Raw genomic sequence first — 23325 nt, 5'->3', positions numbered from 1 at the left:
CCTTGTCATTGTATTTTCTGTTTTCATAATAAAGATAAATACTGTTTGGTCATGTGTTCTCAATTGGGGTTTTGTTCATTTTTATATACCTAATATGATTATTCAGCATTAAAATAAAAAATAGCTATGAATGAGAAATGAAATTGTTGCTTTCAAAGCTGCTTCCTTATCGCTTGGCTTCTTGCACATGATTGCACATGGTCTTTCCTGAATGTTTCCATTAGGATTTATCCTTATTCTCTGCAGGATTTTTGTCTGAATGTTGTTTGTATTTTTAAAATGGGTGGTTTAGAATGCTGTACACACCATCTCTCCATGGCTATCCTATGACATGGGGAAAACAGCATACCATGGCAGTCATTGTAAATTATCTTCAGTCCCAGACCCTTCAGGACTGGAGTCGACGTCCAGTAGAGCCTCTTTGTTGGTGAAAGTTGAGCTGAGGGTTAGGCTCTGTCGAGGCTTCACAGGTGCAAGTTCATCTAACTTAATGTTTTCATTTCTGACGAGAATCGTCTTATCCATATTTTCTTCACTGTGTCTTGCAACAACAGCATCAAATACATCTAATTTGGGTGGTAGGGTTCCACTTTCAAATAGGTATTTGGCTAGATAAGAGACACCAATGTTGACTAAGAATGAGGTAGCCATGGCGAGTGTTTTGAATGGGAATCGCTGGTTATAGATGCCATTCTTATCGGGGTAACAACCGGGGTAGAAGATCAAAGGTTGTAGGTACAGGTATGGCTCCCCTCCGGTTATCCGCAGGAAAAGCCCGGAAACATAACCAGCTGCAGCCCCGTATGTGTTGGTGCCCTTGACGAAGAGCACGCACAGCAGCTGGGGGAAGATGATGATGTAGACCAGGTCAGAGCTGAGGTACCAGAGCCCATACACGGTCTTTGTCAGCAAGGCCATGGCTGTTGCAGAAGCTCCAAACACAAACACGGTGATTCGCATGACCCATACGATTTCTTTGTCTGATGCCTGTAAAGACACAAACAGGGTCAGCATTGTACCCAAGGTATTAATTCATGTAGGAGAAGGGCAGGATACATTTCTGAACTTGGAAACTGGTCTAAAGAAGTCCCCTGGGTCAATTGGTTCAGTCTATGAGCTGAGCCAACCTTTCCTAACCTAACCTGCAACACAACCTAACAAGAACAATCTGGGTGGCTTCTCCCACTCCTGCTCAGTGGTAATTCTGGTGGGTATCTGTTTCCATATGCATGAAGCTAGACCAAGGGAATCTTTCTTTGAAAGCACAGGGGTTGACAGAGGTTAACAATGTAGCATCCAAGGCTCAAGAGACAAAGGAAGGATTCCTTCACATGTAGGAGAATTGTTCTGTGCCTGGGGGTACTCAGAGCTCCTCACTGCATCTTTGGGGCTAACCACCTTCTGGTGTCATATAAGAAGGAATATACTGTGGTAAAGGTGGACTTGGGAGTTTGAGTGAAGAGCATTCTACATGCTATAAAACATATGTGTGAAAATTTCCCATGCTGTGTCTCTACCAGGCTCTTCCAGGATTGTAGCAACAAGAACAACAAAACCAATAGATGGACAAGTGAAAGAGTGGTCTTACATTTTGTCTGAAGGAAAGCTGGTAGATATTCCGAGCAAACATTGAACTTGCTGACAGGATGGAAGAGTCAGCAGATGACATAACAGCAGCAGAAACCGCACCAAGGCCAAAGAAGGAAATGTACACGGGGCACAGGTACTGAAGCACAATGGGGAGGATCATGTCCGCTTCTTCTTTGGTCTTGGGATCTGGAAACCCGTATGTAGTCTGGTTCCAGTCTGTTGAGTAGAGAAAACAGCCACAGGAACAACAGATGTCAGAGTGGGCAGGAGGGAGTATTTTTAAGAGCCAGCTGATTTCAGGGGGAAACATGGATATGAAATACTGTGGACAGCTCACATGAAAACAGTTGTGAATATTCCAGAGTTGAAGAGGAGGATGTGCTCACAAATGTCTTATCATTGAATGAACAATCAAAATCCGTGGGCATCACCAAACTACAATAGGTTGGCAAATGCTATAACAAAGGCATAGATGGAAGCATGAATGAGGAAGAATTGACGCTGTGGGGGTTCAGAAAGCGGTGGGACCCGGGAGGGCATCTGATGGGGGGCTGGGAAACAAACCAGTCACTGTGGTGAAGACATAGAGGTTTACCTGTTGATGCGCCAATGGCTCCAATGAGTACGGATGGTAGAGCCATCACTAGACACCCGAAGGCCGCCAGAAAGGACAGCACCTGAGCATAGGTGGCTGAGGACGAAGACAGAACTCTCTGGAAGTACGCTTGCCATGGGATTCCACCCAGCATCTGCAGGAGAACCCAGGGAGGCAATTAATGTCCATCACTTTAAGAAAGAGGTTCATAATAATTTATGACAGTTATAATATAGGGCTATGGACAGAAAATGCCTTGTAGGCCACAGATATCAACTGCTATGATTATTAGCTATGATAGGAAGCTTTGTTTTTCTCCCACATTTGTCTGTTGAAATTCTGAATTAGGTACTCTGTGTGGGGCTTTGGGAGAGCATTCCATTTTGAGGGGTGGAGCCCTCTTGAATGCTGGTAGTGGCCTTATATAAGAGACCCAAGGGAACCTGTTTCCATCTTCTACCACAGCACAAAGGTTCCTGTGTGAAGGATTGGTCCTTGTCACACATTTAATGTCAGTGCTTTGACCTTGGACTTTCAGCCTCCAGACTATAAAAATAAATTCCTATATTTTATAAGTTACCCAGTCAAAGACACTCTGGTACAACATCCTGAACAAACAAAGATATTATCATTGTCATAATTCTGATTACAGTTTCCTCAAATTGTGTTTCTTTTCAATTACATAGAACAATCGTTTCTTTTCCTTAAATTCTGGGATGCCTAATGCATTTATTATTATTTTAACTGTGTCAAGCAAAGAATCTGACAATGAATACAGAATAATAATCCTTCTATAAAAGCCATATATGTTCAAAAGTAAAACAATAGTTAAAAGAAATAGTATTCATAATTCAACTACTCAAGAGTATATTAGCTTTTTAAAGTAATTAAGTGTGTGTGTGTGTGTGTGTGTGTGTGTGTGTGTGTGTGTGTGCGCGAGCCAGTTCTCGGGCATGAACTCAGGGTGTAGATGCTGTCTCTGGGATATTTTTGCTCATGGCTTGCCTTCTACCACTTGAGCCATCTTTCCACTTTTAGCTTCTGAGTGGTTAATTGGAGATAAGAATCTGAAGGACTTTCCTGCCTAGGCTGGCTTTGAATGGATGTCCTCATATGTCAACCCCTTAGGCACCTAGGGATATAGAAATGACCCACTGGCTTCTGGCTCAAGTCTATATTCTTTCCAAAACTTTTATTTCATTTTCTACCTTTATTTTCCACTTCTTTCATATTCTACATGTACAATACACACACACACACATACGTATATATATATATGCACTAAAATTACCCATGAACCAATGCATTGTACCTTATACACCAATCACTTTGGTCATTCATCAGAAGTTTTTAAGTAAGGTACAGGTTGACCTCTGTTTATGAAGAGACTGGATGTTTGTGCGGCTCCCATGTCTCCACAACCAAACTTCACATGTTGGAAACCAGATCCCAGTGTGATAGTGTCAGAGCTTCAGCCTTTTGGGAGACTATGGCAGTGTGTGGGGTTCTCAGAAATGGAACTAGTGCCCTTTGTGAAGAGTCCAGGAAGCTCCCTTGCCCCGCTTTCACCACCTGAAGACACAATGGGAGCCCAGCAGTCTGCACTGTGAAGGGGGTACAGAACCCCCAAAACCCAGACACACCAGTGCCTGAACCTTGGACTTCCAGCCCCCAGAACTGTGAGAATTCAACTTCTGTTTATGGCACATGGCTGCAGCAGCTCTATTGGGTAAGGCCAGTGGGAATTTGGGACATGATCTTGGAGGAGTGACAGGTGGAGAGCCTCCCAGCTGGGTGGTCAAAGAGAGGCCATCATAATAGGCCAGGTGAAAGGAGTCAGAAGCCCAATGCGGGGTGAATGCAGGAACAGTGAGCCTGGAAAAGACTTTGACAGTAGCAGGACTTGACCATCACTTGTGTGCAGGGATGCGCGCACCACACCCGGAGGACCAGAGACCACTGGTGAAGCATTTCAAGGTTTTCTTTCTTTCTTTCTTTCTTTCTTTCTTTCTTTCTTTCTTTCTTTCTTTCTTTCTTTCTTTCTTTCTTTTTTTCTTTTTTTCTTTCTTTCTTAATATCACACTGAGATTTGAATTCAGACTTTTCACTTGCTGGGCACGCACTCTACCACTTGAGCCATATTTCCAGCCTTCACCTCTCTTACTGTTTTTAAGAAAGGTAATTGCTTTTTACCCAGGTTGGCCTGAAACAGATGATCCTGACCTTAGCATCCTGCATAGCCGGGGTCATAGCTGTGCATCATTATAACTAGCTATTGGCTGTGGTGAGATAGCGTGAACGTTTTGCCTGAGCCAGCATTGAACTGCGATCCTCCTGACCTCTGCTTCCCAAGTAGCTAGGATTATGAGTGTGAGCCACCAGTGCCTGGTTCAAGACTTGACAACACAACTTTCTCAATCCTTCAACATCTGCTAGTTCACTGCAATGTGTCTAACAAGTGGAATCATGAATGACTTAGAACTCGGAGGCATTAAACTTTCACTGCATATATTTCATTTAAGGCAGAGGGTGCTCTGAAGATTTATGTGTGGCACAGGGGAAAGAACAATGAGGTCTTGACATTCTGCTTTGACCCTCAGCTTAGACAGTGCAGTGACTGTCAACCAACTTCCTACCTTTCTGTATCATCTCCTTGTCACCAGCTGCATGAAACCATAAACACACTTGCCATTGTGTTTCATTGTGCAATACAGTATTGAACCCCTTATGCCCAGGGACAAATCACAACTCTAAACTACCGCAGAAGAATGAAACCAAGGGGCTTCTTAACAATCCTCAGGAAGAGACAAGCTGTAAAATGGACAAGACTACTAGAAACTTCTGCATTCCCAGACCCTCCCTCATCCCAAGAATTTCCTGCCTCCTGACTAGCAAATTATTTTGTGAAAAAGACACATTCATTTGGAGTGTTGACACAAGGCTAAACTGTAACAAAGTGTCCTAAGGACTGTCCATCCTCTAAAGAGGAAACAAAAATAACAGAGTTCTTTATCATTTTTTGATGTTAGAAGCAAACTATTACATATGTTGAAATCAAACATAATGTGCTTGTCAGACATAACTTCTCTAATGAGCAAAATCACAGATCTGGTAGGTTCTTTTGTGTTTTCCCTTCTTCCTCAAAGTGTGGTCTGCTATGATTTCCCCAGGCCTTGCTCTCACTACCAACACTTTCACCCCAAGATTCTGCATGCTTTCAAACAGCCTCTTTCACCCAAGGACTTTTGCCTTGGAGTATTTCCTGAGTGGTACCTCCTGCCCCAACTAACCTTGTGCACTTTGGGCTCTAGGCCACTGAAGTGCTTACTCTGTAATTCAAGACTGAATGGGTTACTTATTTCAGAATGGATGGTTTTTCAATGCCTTGACCCAAAGCACAAAAGAAGTCTTTAGCTGGCTTGCTTTGCTTCTGCTGGTGGAGGTTCCTGGGCAGGCATGGATTTCTCAAGGTGTATAATTATATCACAACAGAGACATGGACACCCCACAACCCCGCCCCCAGCAGCCCAGTGCTGCTCCCTTCTGACCTCCTTTAGTCAGCCACACAGTCAGCATGTGGCTCTGGCTTCTAGTAGTGAGGAGTCAACTTAAAAATAGCCAGGGGCACAGAACAGAAATTGAAGTATAAATAAGAAAACCTTGACAATACCTTCGATATCAGGGACAATAAGGTTGCATAGCTCTGGTCAAAACGTCACTTACCAACAACAGAAAACTATCAAGCCAAGTGTAGACTTCATATGATTCAATGGTCCCCAGCCAGGGCTCCTGGTATTTGGCATGCACGGCGGTGAAGCCAATGTCGCTGACAGCAGGATGTAACAGGGCAAAAGGGACACTGATCCACTGGAACAAAGAGTGACATTGCAGCCTTAGGCTGTGATCTAGTCTGGGCTCCTTGTACGCATGCAGAATAAGGCCTAACGTCATTGCTTCTGCGGACACTATGAAGGGTTGATTTACAAAACTCCACTTGCCTATCCCTGTGCTTGATGATATCATATCACAGGAGAAATCACTACAAATCTTAGGGAAGAAAGCATTAATGTGAAACACACACATTTTTGTGTCTTCTGTGTTAAAGGAATTAATGTGACAATTAATGCGATTGATAAATCTGAATCAAAGCGTCAAGGATGGTCCAGTGCTTGTAGGTACAAGGGGAAATGAAGAGGTTTGTGGGATGAGAGAATCATGGCAGAGGTTAGATGCTTCTGGATTTAAACAGGATAACACAGAGGGGAACTCATATTGAGATGAAAACCCTGTAAGGTGGAGATGCATTGAGTCCACTTAACCTGCCAAAAATTATAGCCTAGCACCAGAACACGCTGTAGCGTATGCGTCGTTTCTGCACAGGGGCCGCATCTCGCTGCTCCTGCTGGGCTTCAGGACAGTATCGCACTGCATTTTGCAAGTGCAGGAAAAGACTCAAGTTTACAATTCGAAGTATGACTTCCCCAGAATGCAATTGGTGTTGTAGCACTGTAAAGAAAATCTTGTTAGTTGAACTATTGAAAGTCAGGGGATATCTGTATACAAGTGTACAGATTGTATAATGTGTGAGTACATAGGCCACATCTGTATATAAGTGTACAGACTGTGTAATGTGTGTGTGTATAAACCCACATCTGTTGAGTGACAAGTTTTGCTGCATGGGCTTAGGAATAGGAGAGATGAAGACAGGTGAGATGAGAGAATGTTGAGTTGAAGGTTAAAGAGTTGATACTTTTTTGATAGGTAACTTGTATCTAGAAGAATTCCTTTGGAGTTTACCAAGCTTTCAGTGAAGTGTATTTTTCATTTGATCATGTTTAGAATAGACGACAGTCAGGGGCCACAGTTGGTCTTGATCCATCTGACAAAGACCTGGCATCTAGCACTGACAAGGGGAATGGAACGATGCTGGAACTGAAGGGGTGATAATTTAACAGCTTTTCAGTCATGTAGAGATGAGAGGCCAGATCCCATGGAAGAAAAGCTAAGAGAACTTCAAGTGTGCCTCTTTGGTGCTCCAAGGGTGATGGTAATATTTACAGAAATAGAGAATTTGAGATGAGATGGTTTAATATACAGGCTGATTTAATTAATTATGTATGCATGTACAGCAATTAACGCTTGAAAGCCAAGCGTATTTAGTCAGTAAATTCAACAGTGCTTTTAAGTAATGCACAGAACTTCACCTTCCTTATCCACGTGGTTACATTTTGTAGTAGAAACATATTCTATCATCCACCCATCCCTGTATTTGCCTTGCCATCTTTACCCTTGCATACTTGATTTATGCACCTGTGTGTTTTAAGCTCTGCTTCCATGGAAAGCAATGAGACATCACATACATCATCGATGGGTAGATTCATTCCCTGGGGTTGCGTTTCTTGGAATAACAAGCATATCAGTTAGGAACACTGCCATTGCCAAACTAACTTTGCCTCTAATGTTAGGAAGAGAGATCTGTTTCTTCATCTCATTTTATTTCTGAAAATTTATGATGGTGATAAGAATCAGAATTTCTGTACTGTCAACTTCATTTTGGTAATTAAAAATGTAGAAGTTCTTGAGAAAAGTAAATATTCTCAAATTCAATTACATGTGAATGCATGGAACTTGAAAAAATGCAAATACTATGTCCAAGAGAAGAAATGGAAATTTGATTTTGCTAGTATATATACATTCATAGTTAAACTATGAATCTAATTATAGTCAGCTCTTTTAAAATTTTCTTCCAGGATATGATTACAGATAATAGAAAGTTAAAAGAAAGAGTAGGAGATTCAGTCTTCACTTTCAATCTCTAAGTAGCTAGCACAGAAAATAAAAGCAAAAGCTTTATAATAAAAAAAAATAAGAAAAACAAAACAAAGAGGAATCCATGGGCCTACGCTGGGCATCTTGGGAAAGTGATGGCCTGCAGTATTTGCTGGCTCTGCCTGTGGCCTTTGCCTGACACCAGCTGACACGTGTGTGCACTTGCTACAATCACTTACGTGGATCCGTGCTGGCTGCACCTCTTCCTTTACACTTGCTCAATATGTGTTTCGTGTTGGGGATTATTATGTGCAATATTATAATCTCCATGGTGGAAGCTGTAAGACTCCAAAGATTCAACATTGACTAGATCGTGTTCAACATACCTAAAGGTGCTTTCAACGTACTATTACTCACATTCATGTTTCATACTGGTATAGTGCTCTACTTAATACAACACACATGATCTAATTTGATTTACGTCCTTAGATCATTAAGTTCTTTAGTTTTAAGTGCCAGATAATGGTGGTTAATATTTGACATTGACAGTTTTTCCAATGAGAAAATTTCTATGTCCTGAGAGTATTCTTATGGACATAAGAGCACGTAATCCCTATGATTTAGCCCCTGTTGTCCCTGTATTTGATTCTGGTACCTTGGATATTTTATATATGTATGTCTGAATTAGGGAAGGGAAGGTGAACATTAAAAATGTGAGACAAAGAGTAAAAGGCAAAGCACTGCAACAGCGATACTTACACTACAATATGTTGTCAACTAATGGTACAACTTGGGGGGGGGATGAGAGAGGAGGGAAGGTTGGAGAAAAATGAGGGAGGTGGTATCAAGCTGAACAAAAATTTTTACTACCTAATGTATGTAACTGTAATCCCTCAGTACTTCACTTTGATAATAAAAAATAAATAAATTTTTAAAAAGAGTAGAGAAGAAACCTGCATAGGTAGTCACTGCGGTTGGTTTTTTAAATTATAGTCAGTTCAGAGGGAACATTTAAAATTCTAATAGCATTCAACTTGCTATGATGGGAAGGACATTTCTGCTGATTTGTGCTGAGTTAGTATAAAATGCTATGTTATCTTTTACACAAAAGAGAAAGGGAGAAGGAAAAACAATCCGTGGTGGCTTCACTTACTAGTCCTACAAAGATGCAGAAGAGCTGGACCACATCTGTGTAGGCCACGGAATAGAGACCGCCCACCAGGGTGTAGAGCGTGGCAATGAGCGCGGAGATGATGACCGAAGCATGCACGTCCACGTCGATGATCACGCTGATGGTGGCCCCTGAAAGGCAAGAGACAAGCCAGCGCTGTGTCACCTGGATTCTGCTTCCTCGGCAGCACACACTGTGACAGCAAATATGCTCCGTGTGTCAAAGGATTGGATGACAACAGCTAAAGTGTATTGATATATGGAAATTTGCTTATATTAGTAAATTGAATATATATATACATTAATATATCATTATCTATTTATCTATCTGGCTACCTACCTATCTACCTACTTATCTAAAGAGATCAGTACTCTTGTTTTTAAATTTGGTGATTTGCTAACAACAAACATCATATAGGTTGATATAATTACAGAATAAATAGCTTGATATACTCAAAAATTTAATTCAATTTTAAGAATTTGTAAGTATTTCATTATTTACAACTTTTACTTCCTTGAGTATATGCAACAACCCATTAGAATGAGAAGCTTTTCTGAGACACATGATCACATATTTCTATGTTTTACCATGAGTATTCATTTACTACTATATATATGCACTATAGCATTCTAATACTTAGAATTATTAGAGCTATTCCAGGACAGATGGAAGGTCCAATAGGGTATCAGAGGACTGAGACAAAGTTGTAGGAGAAAAATCATGCCATTTGTATATTGCATTGATCAATTTTCTTTCTCAGAATCACAAAAGATTGCTTTCATTTCATTCCATTGGAGGAATGTGCCAGTTCTACTCCTACGACATGATTCCATCCTTGAATAACATAACTTAAGGTAAATTTGAACACCATATCTCAAGGTTTTCGTATATTGTTTACTGTGTTTATTGATGCCTGTACGATATTTATTGATGTCTGAAGTTCTTGGGTAGATGCTTCATAACTCACTCATTGCTTTACAAAGCTTTTTTTTTCTATTGCCCTCAAAACCACATAATTTCCAATTACTAAAGCAGCAATGATAGGTATATTAGCATGAATGCAACAAATCTTTGCTTTTTTGTGTGCCATCAATAGGTACAGTTTTCCTTTTCTCCTCCTTAGTTGTTATGTTAATAGTGTACCCACTGACCAGCCACGAAAAATCCATTATTTCTAAGAGAAATTCAAGACCCTTTGATTTAAGATAGCAAGATTGAATATTTTGGTAGTTTGTCTATGGAAATAAAATAAAATAATACCCTTGAAAAAAACAAATTATAAAGAGAATTATAATACAGTGTTGTGCGATTCATACAAAGGAGAGATCAATTATTTGCTAGGAAACTCAGAGAACAGAGTTACTGTATGCACATTTAAGCAGATTATTTTCTTTTTCTTTTCTTTTCTTTTTTTTTTTGGTCAGTCCTGGGGCTTGAACTCAGGGCCTGAGCACTGTCCCTGGCTTCCTTTTACTCAAGGGTAGCACTCTACCTCTTGAGCTATAGCACCACTTCTGGCTTTTTCTGTTTATGGGGTACTAAGGAAATGAACGCAGCGCTTTGTGCATGGTAGGCAAGCACTCCATCACTAAGCCACATTCCCAGCCCCCAAAGCTGGTTTTTTTCTCCTGAAGTGTTTCTCTTCATGTTGAAGCATCAGTGGTCACATTTTTCTATTGTTCATTTGGTGCGGTTCTCCACTTCAATTCCAAGTTTGTATCCCGTGAAATCTGAGCATTTTGATTATTGAATAAAGATCACAGGACCGAGGATTGCAGTCCTTACAGACACTTCTGTTTTGTTATAGAATTCTTATTTTCTGATCACTATTACCATTTGGTTGAATTTTTCTCTAAACTATTTCCTGGATGGTGACAACAACAGTAATGATTGAAGCAGTCATACTTCCAGATCTTCTCAGAAGCAGTAGGCTACTTATGCAGGTATAAAAATGGCTCTACTGTATTAGGAATAATAGAATTCTTTTTTGGCTACTCCTGAAGCTTGAACTAAGGCCTGAGCACTGTACCTGAGCTTCTTTTGCTCAAGGCTAGCAAGCTTCCATTTGAGCCACAGCATCATTTCTGGACTTTTCTGTTTATGTGATACTGAGGAATCAAACCCAGGCCCTTATTCATGCTAGGCAAGCACATCACCACTAAGCCACCTTCCCAGCCCGAGATAAATAAGTATACATTTTGTTCAAGTACGGTAAGCTGTTCTCCATTTGATCTAAGAAGATAGTCTAAGATTCTCCTGTGTAGAAGGTGACACTTGGCTCTTGGGTCAAAATGGCGGGCAGGCCTAGCCTCTGATGGATGGGGTTCAAAAATGGTCTTGGAATGCTGCATGGGTCAACCAGCTGAGGTGCTGTGAGACAGACGATACAGCACTTGAGGATGAAGGTGGGAAGAAGCCATCAGAGGGTTCCCTGAATATTTTATCGTGATGGAATCCTGAAGCCAGTGAGCCTGACCTGACCATGAACAGCAGATCCTGACCAAGTAGCAGAGAATAAACAGGGCAGAATAAATCTGCCCTTGAGCTGTGTCTGAAGAAAAGCCACTTAGGAGAGAAAGGAAAGGGAAGAATAGGTCAGCAAGAAGCCATGCCCTTGCTTCGAACTATTTTTACAAATAATTATTGTTGAATCCTACAGTTCAATAATTATTTGCTCTATAGTGATATATTTTTTTAAATATCTGTTGAGTCTGGCATTGGTGGCTCATGTCTATAATCCTACCAAGTCAGGAGGCTGAGATATGAAGGATTATGGTTTGGAACCAGCCTGGGCAGAAAGGTCCACTAGCCTCCATATCCAAAAGAATCAGCAAAAGTCAGGGCTGGAGATGCCACTCAAGTGGTAGAGCACCAGCTGAACAAGCTGAGCAAGTGGTAGGCCCTGAGTTCATCCTCCACTCCTGAGCAAGCAAACACACAAATATAGTCACAAAATTTCATCTATGTTTCTGTGGTGAGTTCTACACATTTATAGTTGAGTACAAATTCATAAATCATTTTTTTGCCCGTCCTGGGGCTTGAACTCAGGTCTTGGGCACTCGCTTGGCTTCCTCTTGCTCAAGGCTAGCACTCTACCACTTGAACCATGGTGCCACTTCTGGCTTTCTCTGTTTATGTGGTCCTGAGTAATCAAACCCAGGGCTTCATGCATGCTAGGCAAGCAATCTACCACTAAGTCACATTCCTAGCCCCAAATTCATAAATCCTATATTTGTCTATTCTTAAGTATCTCAAGTTATTTTTTATAAACCCTAACTTTAAATTATGTACTGCATATGTACCACATTTTCTTTTTATACTCCTTCCTTCCTTCCATCTTCCCTCCCTCCCTCCCTCTCTCTCGCTCCTTCCCTACCTCCCTTCCTCCTTCCCTTCCTTCCTTCCTTACTCTTTCTTTTTTTCTTTTATTAATTAAATTTTGTTGACAAGGTGTTGTGCAAAAGGGGTACAGTTACATAATAAGGCAGTGATATTTTGTGGTATTTTACACCCTTGTTTTTCTTTTCCTTCCCTAGATCAGGTAGGTATATATACAATACACAGTGTACGAAAATCATATACAGTAACCACAAAGCGTATGCCTCTCTTTCTTCCTTTCTGTCAAAGTGACGTACAGAGAGGTTACGGTTTCATATGCAAGGCAGTGAGTACATTCCTTATCAAACTTGTTACCTCCTCCCTTGTTTTTTTCCCACCTCCCCTCCTCCCCGGTTCCCTTCCCCCTTGGGTTGTACAGTTGGTTTACAGCATATTATCTTATAAATATTGAGGTTGCATTGGTTCACCTTTTACTCTTCTTCTCTCCATTTTGATGTTCCCTTTTCCTTCCCTAGTTCCAATAAACCCCTGATGTCACTGTAGCTTATTTTGGTACCCTGGGAATTGTATATGTTTATTGGAACTAGGGAAGGGAAGGGAAACATCAAAATGGAGAGACAAAGGGTAAAAAGAGAACCAATACAACAGCAATGCTTACAAGACAATATGCTGTAAAACAACTGTACAACTCAGGGAGGGAAAGGGTCCGGGGAGGGGGGAAGGTGGGAGAAAAATGAAGGAAGAGGTAACAAGTTTGATAAGAAATGTACTCACTGCCTTACATATAAAGCTGTTACCCTTCTGTATACCACCTTGCCAATAAATAAATTAAAAAAATTATTTTCAGCAGTTATGTTTAAAGAAAAAAATTTAAATACACTATATTTCATGCAAGAACAGTAATGTTTGTATGCATCTATTTTATATATGTTGTCTACTATGTTTATGTGAGCGTTGTCTGTATGTATATGTAAAGAGACAAAGTGAAAGACTTGGACATGTTCTCAAATATACTGAAATACACCCTGGCATGCACGCATATATGTAAGAATGACTAATGATAACCAAGTTTAGAGTTTTGCCTTTGTGTTTCATACTTCTAAAATTTAGGCACATTAACTCATCAATCATATGCTCCCTCCAGGACTCTCTTATACAAATTGATCTTTATTCAGTCAGAGTGAACATTTTGTATTGCCTTAGATACTTAGCCCACTCCTTGTGTGATTGCTCAGCAGGCAGCTTATTTTCAAAACCCAAACTTTTGTTATTGAAACGAATGGCAAACAAATTCCCATTTGCTTCTCAGCTAATGAGAGTGGGGTGGGAGGAGAGGTATAATTTTACATGTAAGTTTATTAGGATTTCGGCTGAGTAGAATGGTCATCTACCACCAGAGGAGGAAATATTTCCCACCAACTCACTGTATCAAATTTTCTCCTTTTCTATAGCCCCACCTTCTTTTTGTTGTAAGAGACCAAGAAAATCTTAGAGTATATTTGATATTATAACAGTCACATAAAACGATAATACCAAAGACAAATTTACAGTCTGGACTGTATAACATAGAAGAAAATGCATCAGACTTTACCTTTACTTGGAACCATTAAAATCTACAGGAAATTTAAGCTCTGGACTTCCACTTGTTAGAAGAGATGAAAAAAAAAATCTCATGTAGATGAATCCCCAAATGGCCAGGGAGAGCCATAGCTCCTAGAGAAAGGCTGTGGAGCTGTGGAGCTGCTTGCTCTGCTGACCTTCAGCAAACCCTCCACCCCCAGCCAGAGCACAGCTTTGCCCTTGATCAGGCTGGGGACTGAGCCTGCAGATCTCCCACAATCCCACTGGAGCCAGCCATGATGAGTGAAGCACAAGAACGAGGGACTTGCTAAGTGTCAGAGGCCAGAGAAAAGGTGAACCCTTTGGAAAGAGAGACGGCTGTGGGATAATAAGGGGAGAGAAATGAAGACCTAACTTAAACTTATAGGACCTGTATGAAGTTTAGTGTTCAGTTAAAAAAGAGAGCCAGGACGAGGTTTGCATTGAGAAGGGGAGTCTGGAAATCACGTGGAGTCCACCACAGGAGGTGAAGGGCAGCTTGGAGAGCTGCAAGCTTGGAGATGGCCTCATTGATCTGGGGGAGGAGGCTGTGCAGTGGCCTGGCTTGTGGGGAAGAGGGGGAGGTGGTGATGGAGGCCAAAGTGTGAGTTAAGGATAGGATGTAGAGCTGAGCCAATCAGCATGCAAGATGAAGGTGGGTCAATGGCAGGTGAGACTGTGCACATCTTCACAGGAGAGCTTGCATAGCCTAGCAGCCTCAACAGCCCCAGTATGTTCAGATCAGCAGCTGGCTCAGGGATGAGTTGTTAAGAAGACGCTGAAACCGATGGTGAGAGGATGGGAATTCTCACTGTGTTTTCATACTTTGGCACCCAACTGCCATAGCATTGAGTTGTTATAAATACCAGTTTATTGACATGTCTGAGGTTACCTGGTTTTGTTTCTATTACATGCCTATTCTGTCAACAGAGGGTTGCTGATATGTCGGGAATATTATTTACCTTTGGGATGCAAACTTGGTTTTATATTTGTTTTCAAGGACATATTTTACATAAAAGGCTAATACCTCTAAACAAGTTAATGCTTTTGTAAATGCACGCAATACTGAGGAAAGTAGAGTTTTGCATATACAAAATACATATGCATATACATATTCACATCTCCCTATTACACACACACACACACACACACACACACACACACACACACCCCACACACACAGACATATGGGGAAGGTATTAGGTTTTAAATCCAGGCCTCAAACTTGCTTAAGTATGTGCTTACTGCTGAAGCACACCTCCACTCCTTATATTTTGATGGTTATTTTTGAGATAGGGTCTTGCTTTTTGCCTAGGCTACACCTGGGTGAGATCCACCTATGTTAGGGTTTCTGTGATTGCTTGTGGTTGGGAAGGAGCTTCCTGAACCGTTCTGTCTGTCTGATCTCAGTTTATTTCAGTTTTCAAAAAAGTAGATATAAACTCAATTAGTTATGTTTAATTAGCTGTGTTTTGTTCAAAATCATATATGCATTATTAAAGATAAAGACAACTTACTAGAATTCTGGTAATGGGGCTTGAACTCAGGGCCTGGGCAGTGTCCCTTAGCTTTTTGGCCAAGGTTATCTCTGTATCACTTCTGGCTTTGACTGGAGATTAGTCTCCTGAACTTTCCTGCCTGGGTCAGCTGTGACATTGGATCCTCAAGTCTTAACCAACTCAGCAAGAATTCCAGGTGTGAGCTATCAGCATCCAGCTTGGAAGCAAGTCTTGAGCATCACAAAGATAACTCTTGGTCATCATTGTAAAAATAAAAGCCAAATCAAAAATAAATGCAACATATTGCAGCTGCAGTGAAAGTAAATGTAGACTTTCTGTGAAGTCTTAAAAATAAGAATATGGCACAGGACATGACTTTAAGGATTTCTAGGACAGCAAGGTGGAAGAATGTTCGACTGTGTATCATGTGTTCTAGACCTGGAGATGCAGCAGGAGCCGGGCTTCGCTGGTCCTTACCTAGTGCAGAGAAAATAGCCGCAGCCCAGAACATCTCTCCCATCAGTGCTGGGATGAACAGGAGCCCGCCCATGCGTTTCCCGTAGATTTGCTGGAATGGGTCTAACATGGTCACGTACCCCTTGGAACGCATAGGTTTGGCAAAGAACAGACCACCTAAAAGAAATTAAACAAGCGTTTGCACAAAAATAACTACAAAATAGTAGCCTTTGCCAACCTATATCCATTGATGAATCAGTCTGAAATATACTTTGGATCCGGTACCAAGGAAGTATTTAGCATTTGCACATTTTATGACATGGGTATAGCCAAATGGCTGCTGGGTAATGGAACTGGAGCACTTGAACTGAAGAACACAACCCAGGATGGTGATGACTAACACCCTTGATATACTTCCATCTCCTACCCCTCCATTTAGTCATTCCTAATATGCACAAGACCCAATATTAATATTTTAAATGGAAAAGAAGAGGAAATCTGTTCCATAACACTCTTGACTTTTTATTAGTTTGGGTTACAATAAAGAAATTCAGGTACAATAGACTTGATCCATTCTTAAAATGATATGCCCATACTACTAGGGGAAGAAATAAAACACAATTGTGTTAAGAAACTCACTGTTGTAATAATCAAAAGACCAAAGGATTAAGAAAAAGCTATTCCATAATTGAGAAATCACATAATCTAAACATTGTGTTCCTCTATATGCCAATTTCTGGTAAAAAGCTATTCAGAAATCTCTATTACCACCCCCCCACCCCGTAGTTATTCATGTTGCTTGACTGGTGATCCCACTTGTTCTTTATACTCCTATTCTTAATACTTCCCCAAACGAGTGACTAAGACATCAACTCCACTTACCTAAAATCAGACTAAGAGAATATCCAATGGGTGCCTGAGCCCAGGCTAGCCCATAATCTGGCACGTAAACTGCTTCGGCTGTCCCATTGATGTACCCGCCTCCAACCCAGGTGGCTGAAACACAGTGAAAACTGTCATATCCCAGACCAGACTGTCCACGTGAGCTGCTGCTGTCTTGTGGACAGTAAGTACATGCAATACGGCTGGTCCACACTTAAGTGTTCTGTGAAAGAAATGTCTTCAGATAGTTACCATTTCTGTACCACATTAATGGAAAGAAAAAGGTCAAGGCATTAAAGCAAGCAAGCATTGGTGAAATAAGAATGATTGACATTCTGGACTTCAAAAGATTTTCTGTACTGATCATGCATTGAAATATAAAGTCTTAAATGCATTAAGTAAATTATATTATGAACCTTAATTCCATACCGTGCTTTCTTTGTTCTTCCTATGTATTCAAAACAAATTTGTAAAAAAAATCTATCATTAAGATTATATCTCATCTTAGATTTCTATTGGACTGTGCTGTTTTCAGAGCTGTCCAGAAGCATCTAGTCAACATTTTCACCACTTCTTATGTGTTGTAAAGTCCAAGACTATATATAATGTGTAATGTGACTATTTCTGTTCTCAATAATTCTACACCTTTTCCCTGCCTGTATCACTGGATTATATGTCTTCTTTTCAGAGTCCTCTTATTTGAATTGTATTGGTAGTTTTACATTGATCATGACTATTTTCTTTGAGGCATGGGTGTGTGTGAGTGTAGACAAGTGTGTACAAGTGTGTGAGAGTTGGTGTGTGGGCATGTGTGTGTTTCAGCAAGGTTTCTCTCTCTCTCTCTCTCTTTTTTTTTTGCCAGTCCTGGGCCTTGGACTCAGGGCCTGAGCACTGTCCCTGGCTTCTTTTTGCTCAAGGTTGGCACTCTGCCACTTGAGCCACAGCACCATCTCTAGCCATTTTCTATATATTTGGTGCTGGAGAATTGAACCCAGGGCTTCATGTATAGGAGGCAAAGACTGGCCACTAGGCCATATTCCCAGCCTAAGGTTTCCATGTACAGTCCTTTCTTAAACACCCTGAGAACATCGGGTCAGGCAAGTGTGATCTTGATCACAACTAAGTTATATTCAACACCATAAATAAACTGCTAGGTGGGTGGAGGGATGAGAGATGACAGGTGTGCTTCAAAGCATGGTGGAATGAACTCATTTTTCTCCTCTCTCTTCCCAAGTATCCAATATACACTTAGAGCTGAAAGCAGCCTTGAGGAGGTAGAATGTTGTCTGCATACCCACTCATATTTTTTATCCTACTCTGTATCTTTTGATTATGAAATATCTATTGATATTTCATAAGAATAATAAAATCCAAATCTTCAGATACAGAAAATATCTGCAGCATATTAACTTTGTGGAGGTGAGTCAGGGAATCAAAGAAGGAAAGTTTTGGTCACACATTTGAAACAAGAATGATAGCATGTTGTCTCCGAAGGTAATGTAGTATTTGATTCCTTATGAAAACAGGTTCGGGAACATTCAATCTTTTCAGTTTAGGGCTTTTCACGAGTATAGCCAAAATATTCAAAATGACCCTTGTATTGAGTTTATGTAAGGTTATGAGGGCCACAGGTACTCAAAATGGCTCATGCTGCTTATCAGATATGCAACTGAATTCTCAGCTACATCATCCCATTGGGAATACAAATTAATTCTGAAGTCTTCTCTTAAACATCATGAATTAAATCAATCACATGTACAGAATACCATCTAAAATGAGTACCTCTGTTGTTTTCTTGCCAGAATGTATTTAACCTTTTGTGTGTGTGTGTGTGTGTGTGTGTGTGTGTGTGTGTGTGTGTGTACTAGTATCAGGCTTGAATTTACGGCTTGGGCTCTTTACCTTAGATTTTCTGCTCAAGGCTAGCATTTTTGCCACTTGAGCCAAGTCTTTACCTCAGGGCTGGGAATATGGCCTAGTGGTAGAGTGCTTGCCTCATATACATGAGGCCCTGGGTTCAGTTCCCCGGCACCACATAAATAGAAAATGGCCGGAAGTGGCGCTGTGGTTCAAGTGGTAGAGTGCTATCTTTGAGCAAAAGAAGCCAGGGACAGTGCTCAGGCCCTGAGTCCAAGCCTCAGGACTGGCCAAAAAATAAAAATAAAAAATCTTTACCTTAGGCTTTTTCGGTGATTAATTGGAGATAAGAGTTTCACAGACTCTCCTGCCCTGGCTAGCTTCAAACAACCATCCTCAGATCTTAGCCACCTGAGTAGCTAGGATTACAGGTGTGAGCCATGCCTTGTAATTCAATTAAAATTCATTTACTTTTTAATTTTGTATAACATGGACTAGAAGAAAGGCATTTTTTCCAGGCTCAGAATCCAAAACTTCATCTTCCTGCTGAGGTATGTGGTGCTAGCACATGAGCAATGCCTCCCTACATAAAACAGATGGGCCAGTGGTCTCACAAGCACAAGGCTTATTAGTGACTATTTTTCATAGGGTAGCTTTCCTGTCCCTTGTTCAAAAAGAAATTGGTGCCTGGATGATTGTACCTGTTTTTACCAGAAGTGAAGACTGGGCTACTTATCATGATTAAATAAAACTCTCCATCATTCTTTTGATCTCCTTTCTATAGTAGATTTTGTTCCCCATGCTTGCATATTTTATGTCAAATCATGAATGAGGACTCAAATTCTTTCAGACAATATATAAATGAATCAGCATCTTCAACTTGTTATTTATTAACAAAGATATGCAATATATGCAAGCGGACAAACCTGACAAGATTTTAACAATATAATTCAGATTTTAAATGAATGATGCTATCAACCAATGGTTCTTCTGAGTGTTGAGTCAGAAAAAAAATCTTTAAGAGTCAGCTAGACCATGACATCAGTTCATAAGAAATAGAATCATTTGAGTATTTTATTTACTTTTTATTTTCTGGTGGTATTGTGGTTGAACTCAGCGCTCTATACTTGGTAGGGCTATACTGCTGGGACTTACCCCTACACATTGTTTTTAAATATACTTCAATAGTGCATTAGATTGGAAATGAAGAATCTGTGGTAAAAAATACATTCTGAACTATTATCTTTATATAATACAATATGGAATAATAAAATCCTAGAAGAGTGTAATCATTTGCAATGAATAATATTGCTGTATAGCAGCTCCTTTATTCTTCTAAGTGGTGTTTACTACATAATTATCGAGAATCTCAGAAAGACCAGTGAGGGCTGCATGTATTGTAATATGGAGGTACTCAGGGTGTGGTTGCAAGAAGACCTGGCTCTGGTGCTTGCTAACTGGACACTCCAAGGTTTTTCCTCATCCTGGTGTCCTTTGACAGTACTACTAGAATCACCACACAGACCCCTCTATGGTTGGTGAAGGGTTAAGCACAATGCGAATACTTGAATGGTAAAATACACAGTCCTTATAGAACCTGTAGATTTCAGATGGTCAAAGTTAAGTGATTCAGAATATGGCTACTGTCTCCATAAATTAGCTAAGCACCAATCTGACACTCAGGATGAATCAATCTCAAATAGCATTTCAGGACTGAAAGTGAGCAATATTTGGTTATGATTTCCAATGGGTTATTTTTCCAATGATTGCTCAGAGTTTTCTGTCAGCTTGGGTTATAGCTAAATGTTTAAATGAAGCCTTAGACTCAAATGCAATGTGTTCTTAGTAAAAAGTGCAACAAATTGTATTTAAGATATAATTTTAAGTATTTTTTAAAAGTCAGAATTATACTCAATGTCCAAAACAAATATGAAAAGAGAAATCAGCTTTGAAGAAAGCAGAGCCAGCTCAGGGCTAAGGACCCTCCAAACATAAAGATTAAGAGAGGCACTGCAGCTGGTGGGGGCTGGGGATTTCCCGTGAGGACACACCCTAGCCTTCTCCCTTCTACACCAGGCTCGCCCAAATCCCACTTTTACTACTGCAACGTTCTAAGCTAGGGATATTTCCTGCAGGAAATTACTTATTCCATGAGAGAGTTCCTCAACAGGGCATCATTGTTCAGTTTGAAATTGCAAGCTGCCGGCCAGTCGATTTGTTCCTGCTAAAACCCATCATGAGTTAATATTCCTTTCTATTCATCACTTCAGAGAAACCAGTCACCACCTCATGCACGCATGAGGGAATACTTTTGGGACACAATCACATTCATTAACAGATGCCTAAGTTGAAAGCCCAGCACCCTTTGGCATTCTCTACCTCTTTGTTTTCCTGTTTCCTCCCATGAATCAGTCCTACACTTGTTACACTGATGTTTGACCCAGTGTAAAGATCGTTTCGTTCAGGTATCACAGAGTTGAAATGTCTCTGTTTTCTAGGTTTCATTTAAATATAAAATAGTTTTTGAAAAACCATAACTAGTGAACACAAAGAAACACCAGAGGACAGAGAGCAGTGTAGATTTCTGTCACTCTGAAACCACTTGCTGGAGAGTCAAAGGCATCAAGCAAGGCCACCAGGCTGGGAGCCCCAGGACCTACCTGTCATGGTAAATCCACCAACCAGCAACCCAATGTCTCGGCCACCAACAATGATGGCTTCGCTGCGCTCTTCTGCGCTGCCGCTGTTTTTGGTTCTCCAGGCAGCCCAGATGCCAACAAACAATATGAGGAGGTAGAAGATGATAATAGCTATCAGTCCTTCCACGTGGAAAGCCATTTTTTATCTGCGATAAGAGCCAGGTTCCTCCGCAGCTAGTCACTTCATTAAGACTTCAGGAGACAATACAGGGACGCGCTGTAAAGAGCCAAGCACTGTGTCTCAGGAGGCAGCCCAGAGAGCACCAGCTGGCACAGGAGCGATCCTCACGTAAAGCAAGCCTGCGTGGAAAGGGGAAACCCAGTTTCCTGCCCAACAAGTGGGCACCAACTTATTCTAGTTCCACTTGACAAGTTAGTATCAACTTGAGTTTTCAAGAAACAATTGGAAGCACTGTTTAACAAATGGGACCCCCCAATTATTTAGTTTTCCATAAATCCTCTCCATGTGGAAACTCTCATCTTGTATCAGTAATTGTGTGAAGGGGTAATTCTCAAGGAGAACTGGATGTATTCTCTTTGTGGAATTAAGTTAATGTTCCAGAATTACTCAGAAATGTAAGTGTGACACAAAGCAATACACAAAGAATTTTAAAATATGGGGTTCTCTCCCTCTTTCTCCTCCCTTCATCTCTCTCTCTCTCTTTCCATCCTTTGAAATTATTTCAGGAAATGACTACAACAGAAATCGGATAGAAAAATATCTGAAAAAATTCCAGATAAATAAACCTAAAAATGTCACTCTCTTATTTCCAACAAGTTCCTGAGGTTCAGATTTCCGAAACAAGGGCTTGTGGTGTTCAAGGGGTCCACCCTCTGCACTGTCCCTTTTCTCTTGTCACTCCCATCCCCCTCCCCATTAATGCCCTCTAGGAGGAAAAGGTTCCCAGTAGCTGTTGCTCTCTCCACAGCAGGGGGTCGGGAGCATCTGTCTTGGAAGGCAGATGTGAGCTTCCCGAGCTTCCTCTCCTGGAATTCTTGTTCTCTTTTCAGTGAATTCCGCTCTGGCGGCGGCGATTCCTCGCACCCCAGCTCACACGTGCAGTGGAAGTTTCTGGGGAAGAGTCGGCTATTGGCGCCGGCGAGTGGCTGGCGGTGGACGACTGGACAGCACCCCCGCCCCGGGACCCCCGGGCAGCACACGCGCGCTCGCGGGCGTGGTGGGTTCGGTCTTTGTGCCCCGCGATCAGCCTCGCGCGGGGACCCGGGCTCCCCGGACCCCGCGTCCCACACCCAGACTTAGCGGCTCGCCACGCAGCCAAGAGCCACAAGTGCGCACCGGACCGGACGGTGCGCAGCCCCGCAGCGCAGAGCCGCGTCCCTCCCCGCCGTCCCCGCCCCGCACCCCGGCGGCGCCCCGGAGGGCGCGGGTCCCCGGCGCCGGGCGGCCGCTCCGCGCCTACCTGCAGCTGGGGCCGCGCCGATGCGCTCCGCCCCCCGGGCTGTGCGGTGCCGCGGGGCCCGGGACGCCGGCGGGGCGGGGCGGGGCGGGCCGGGGCGGGGGCACCTCCGTGGGGCGGGGCGGCGGCGGGAGCGGGCGCCGCGGAGCGCGCAGCGCGGGCCGAGCCCCTGATCGGCCGGATTATTGGGCAAAGTCCCTTATAAGAGCGCCGGGCGGGGGCGAGCGTCAGAGCCGGGGTGCGCACGTCAGAGGAACGAGGTGCTGGGCGGGTGTTGGGGGATCCTGCCCTCCCCGGGCACCGGGTGCCATGGCACAGTCTGGGCTCTGCGCCAGTACCGCCCACCTGCCTCGATGTCCCCATCCCATCCCAGGCCTGTCCCTGCCCTTCTCCAGGAAAAAAGAAGCTGTCACTCCCAGCACCAAGTTCCCTCTCCTGGGCACCAGAGGGG

At 42.1% G+C, this 23325-nt stretch overlaps 1 protein-coding gene across 1 annotated transcript; it reads right to left on the bottom strand.

Moving 5' to 3' along the window:
- Positions 1-357: 357 nt before the first annotated feature.
- Positions 358-21595, bottom strand: Slc5a7 (solute carrier family 5 member 7). The gene is made up of 8 exons (XM_048353543.1): positions 21418-21595; positions 16901-17014; positions 16040-16195; positions 9108-9256; positions 5909-6052; positions 2186-2339; positions 1589-1806; positions 358-987 (listed from the first exon to the last, which is right to left on the bottom strand). The coding sequence occupies exons 1-8, from the start codon at positions 21593-21595 to the stop codon at positions 358-360; spliced, it is 1743 nt and encodes a 580-aa protein (XP_048209500.1).
- Between the last annotated feature and the right edge of the window lie 1730 nt (positions 21596-23325).

Source organism: Perognathus longimembris, chromosome 8 (genome assembly GCF_023159225.1).
Source record: "Perognathus longimembris pacificus isolate PPM17 chromosome 8, ASM2315922v1, whole genome shotgun sequence".
NCBI classification, from domain to species: domain Eukaryota; kingdom Metazoa; phylum Chordata; class Mammalia; order Rodentia; family Heteromyidae; genus Perognathus; species Perognathus longimembris.
The sequence above is the reverse complement of the archived record's forward strand: the minus strand, read 5'-3'. Positions and strand labels throughout refer to the sequence as shown.

Excerpts from the sequence above, each read along its gene's own strand:
- Slc5a7 (XM_048353543.1), bottom strand. The coding sequence starts at position 21,595 with ATGGCTTTCCACGTGGAAGGACTGATAGCTATTATCATCTTCTACCTC. Across the intron at positions 2,340-5,908 it reads TTGATAGTTTTCTGTTGTTG|ATGCTGGGTGGAATCCCATG; the intron begins GTAAGTGACGTT and ends GTTCTCCTGCAG. Across the intron at positions 988-1,588 it reads AGCTTTCCTTCAGACAAAAT|GCATCAGACAAAGAAATCGT; the intron begins GTAAGACCACTC and ends GTGTCTTTACAG.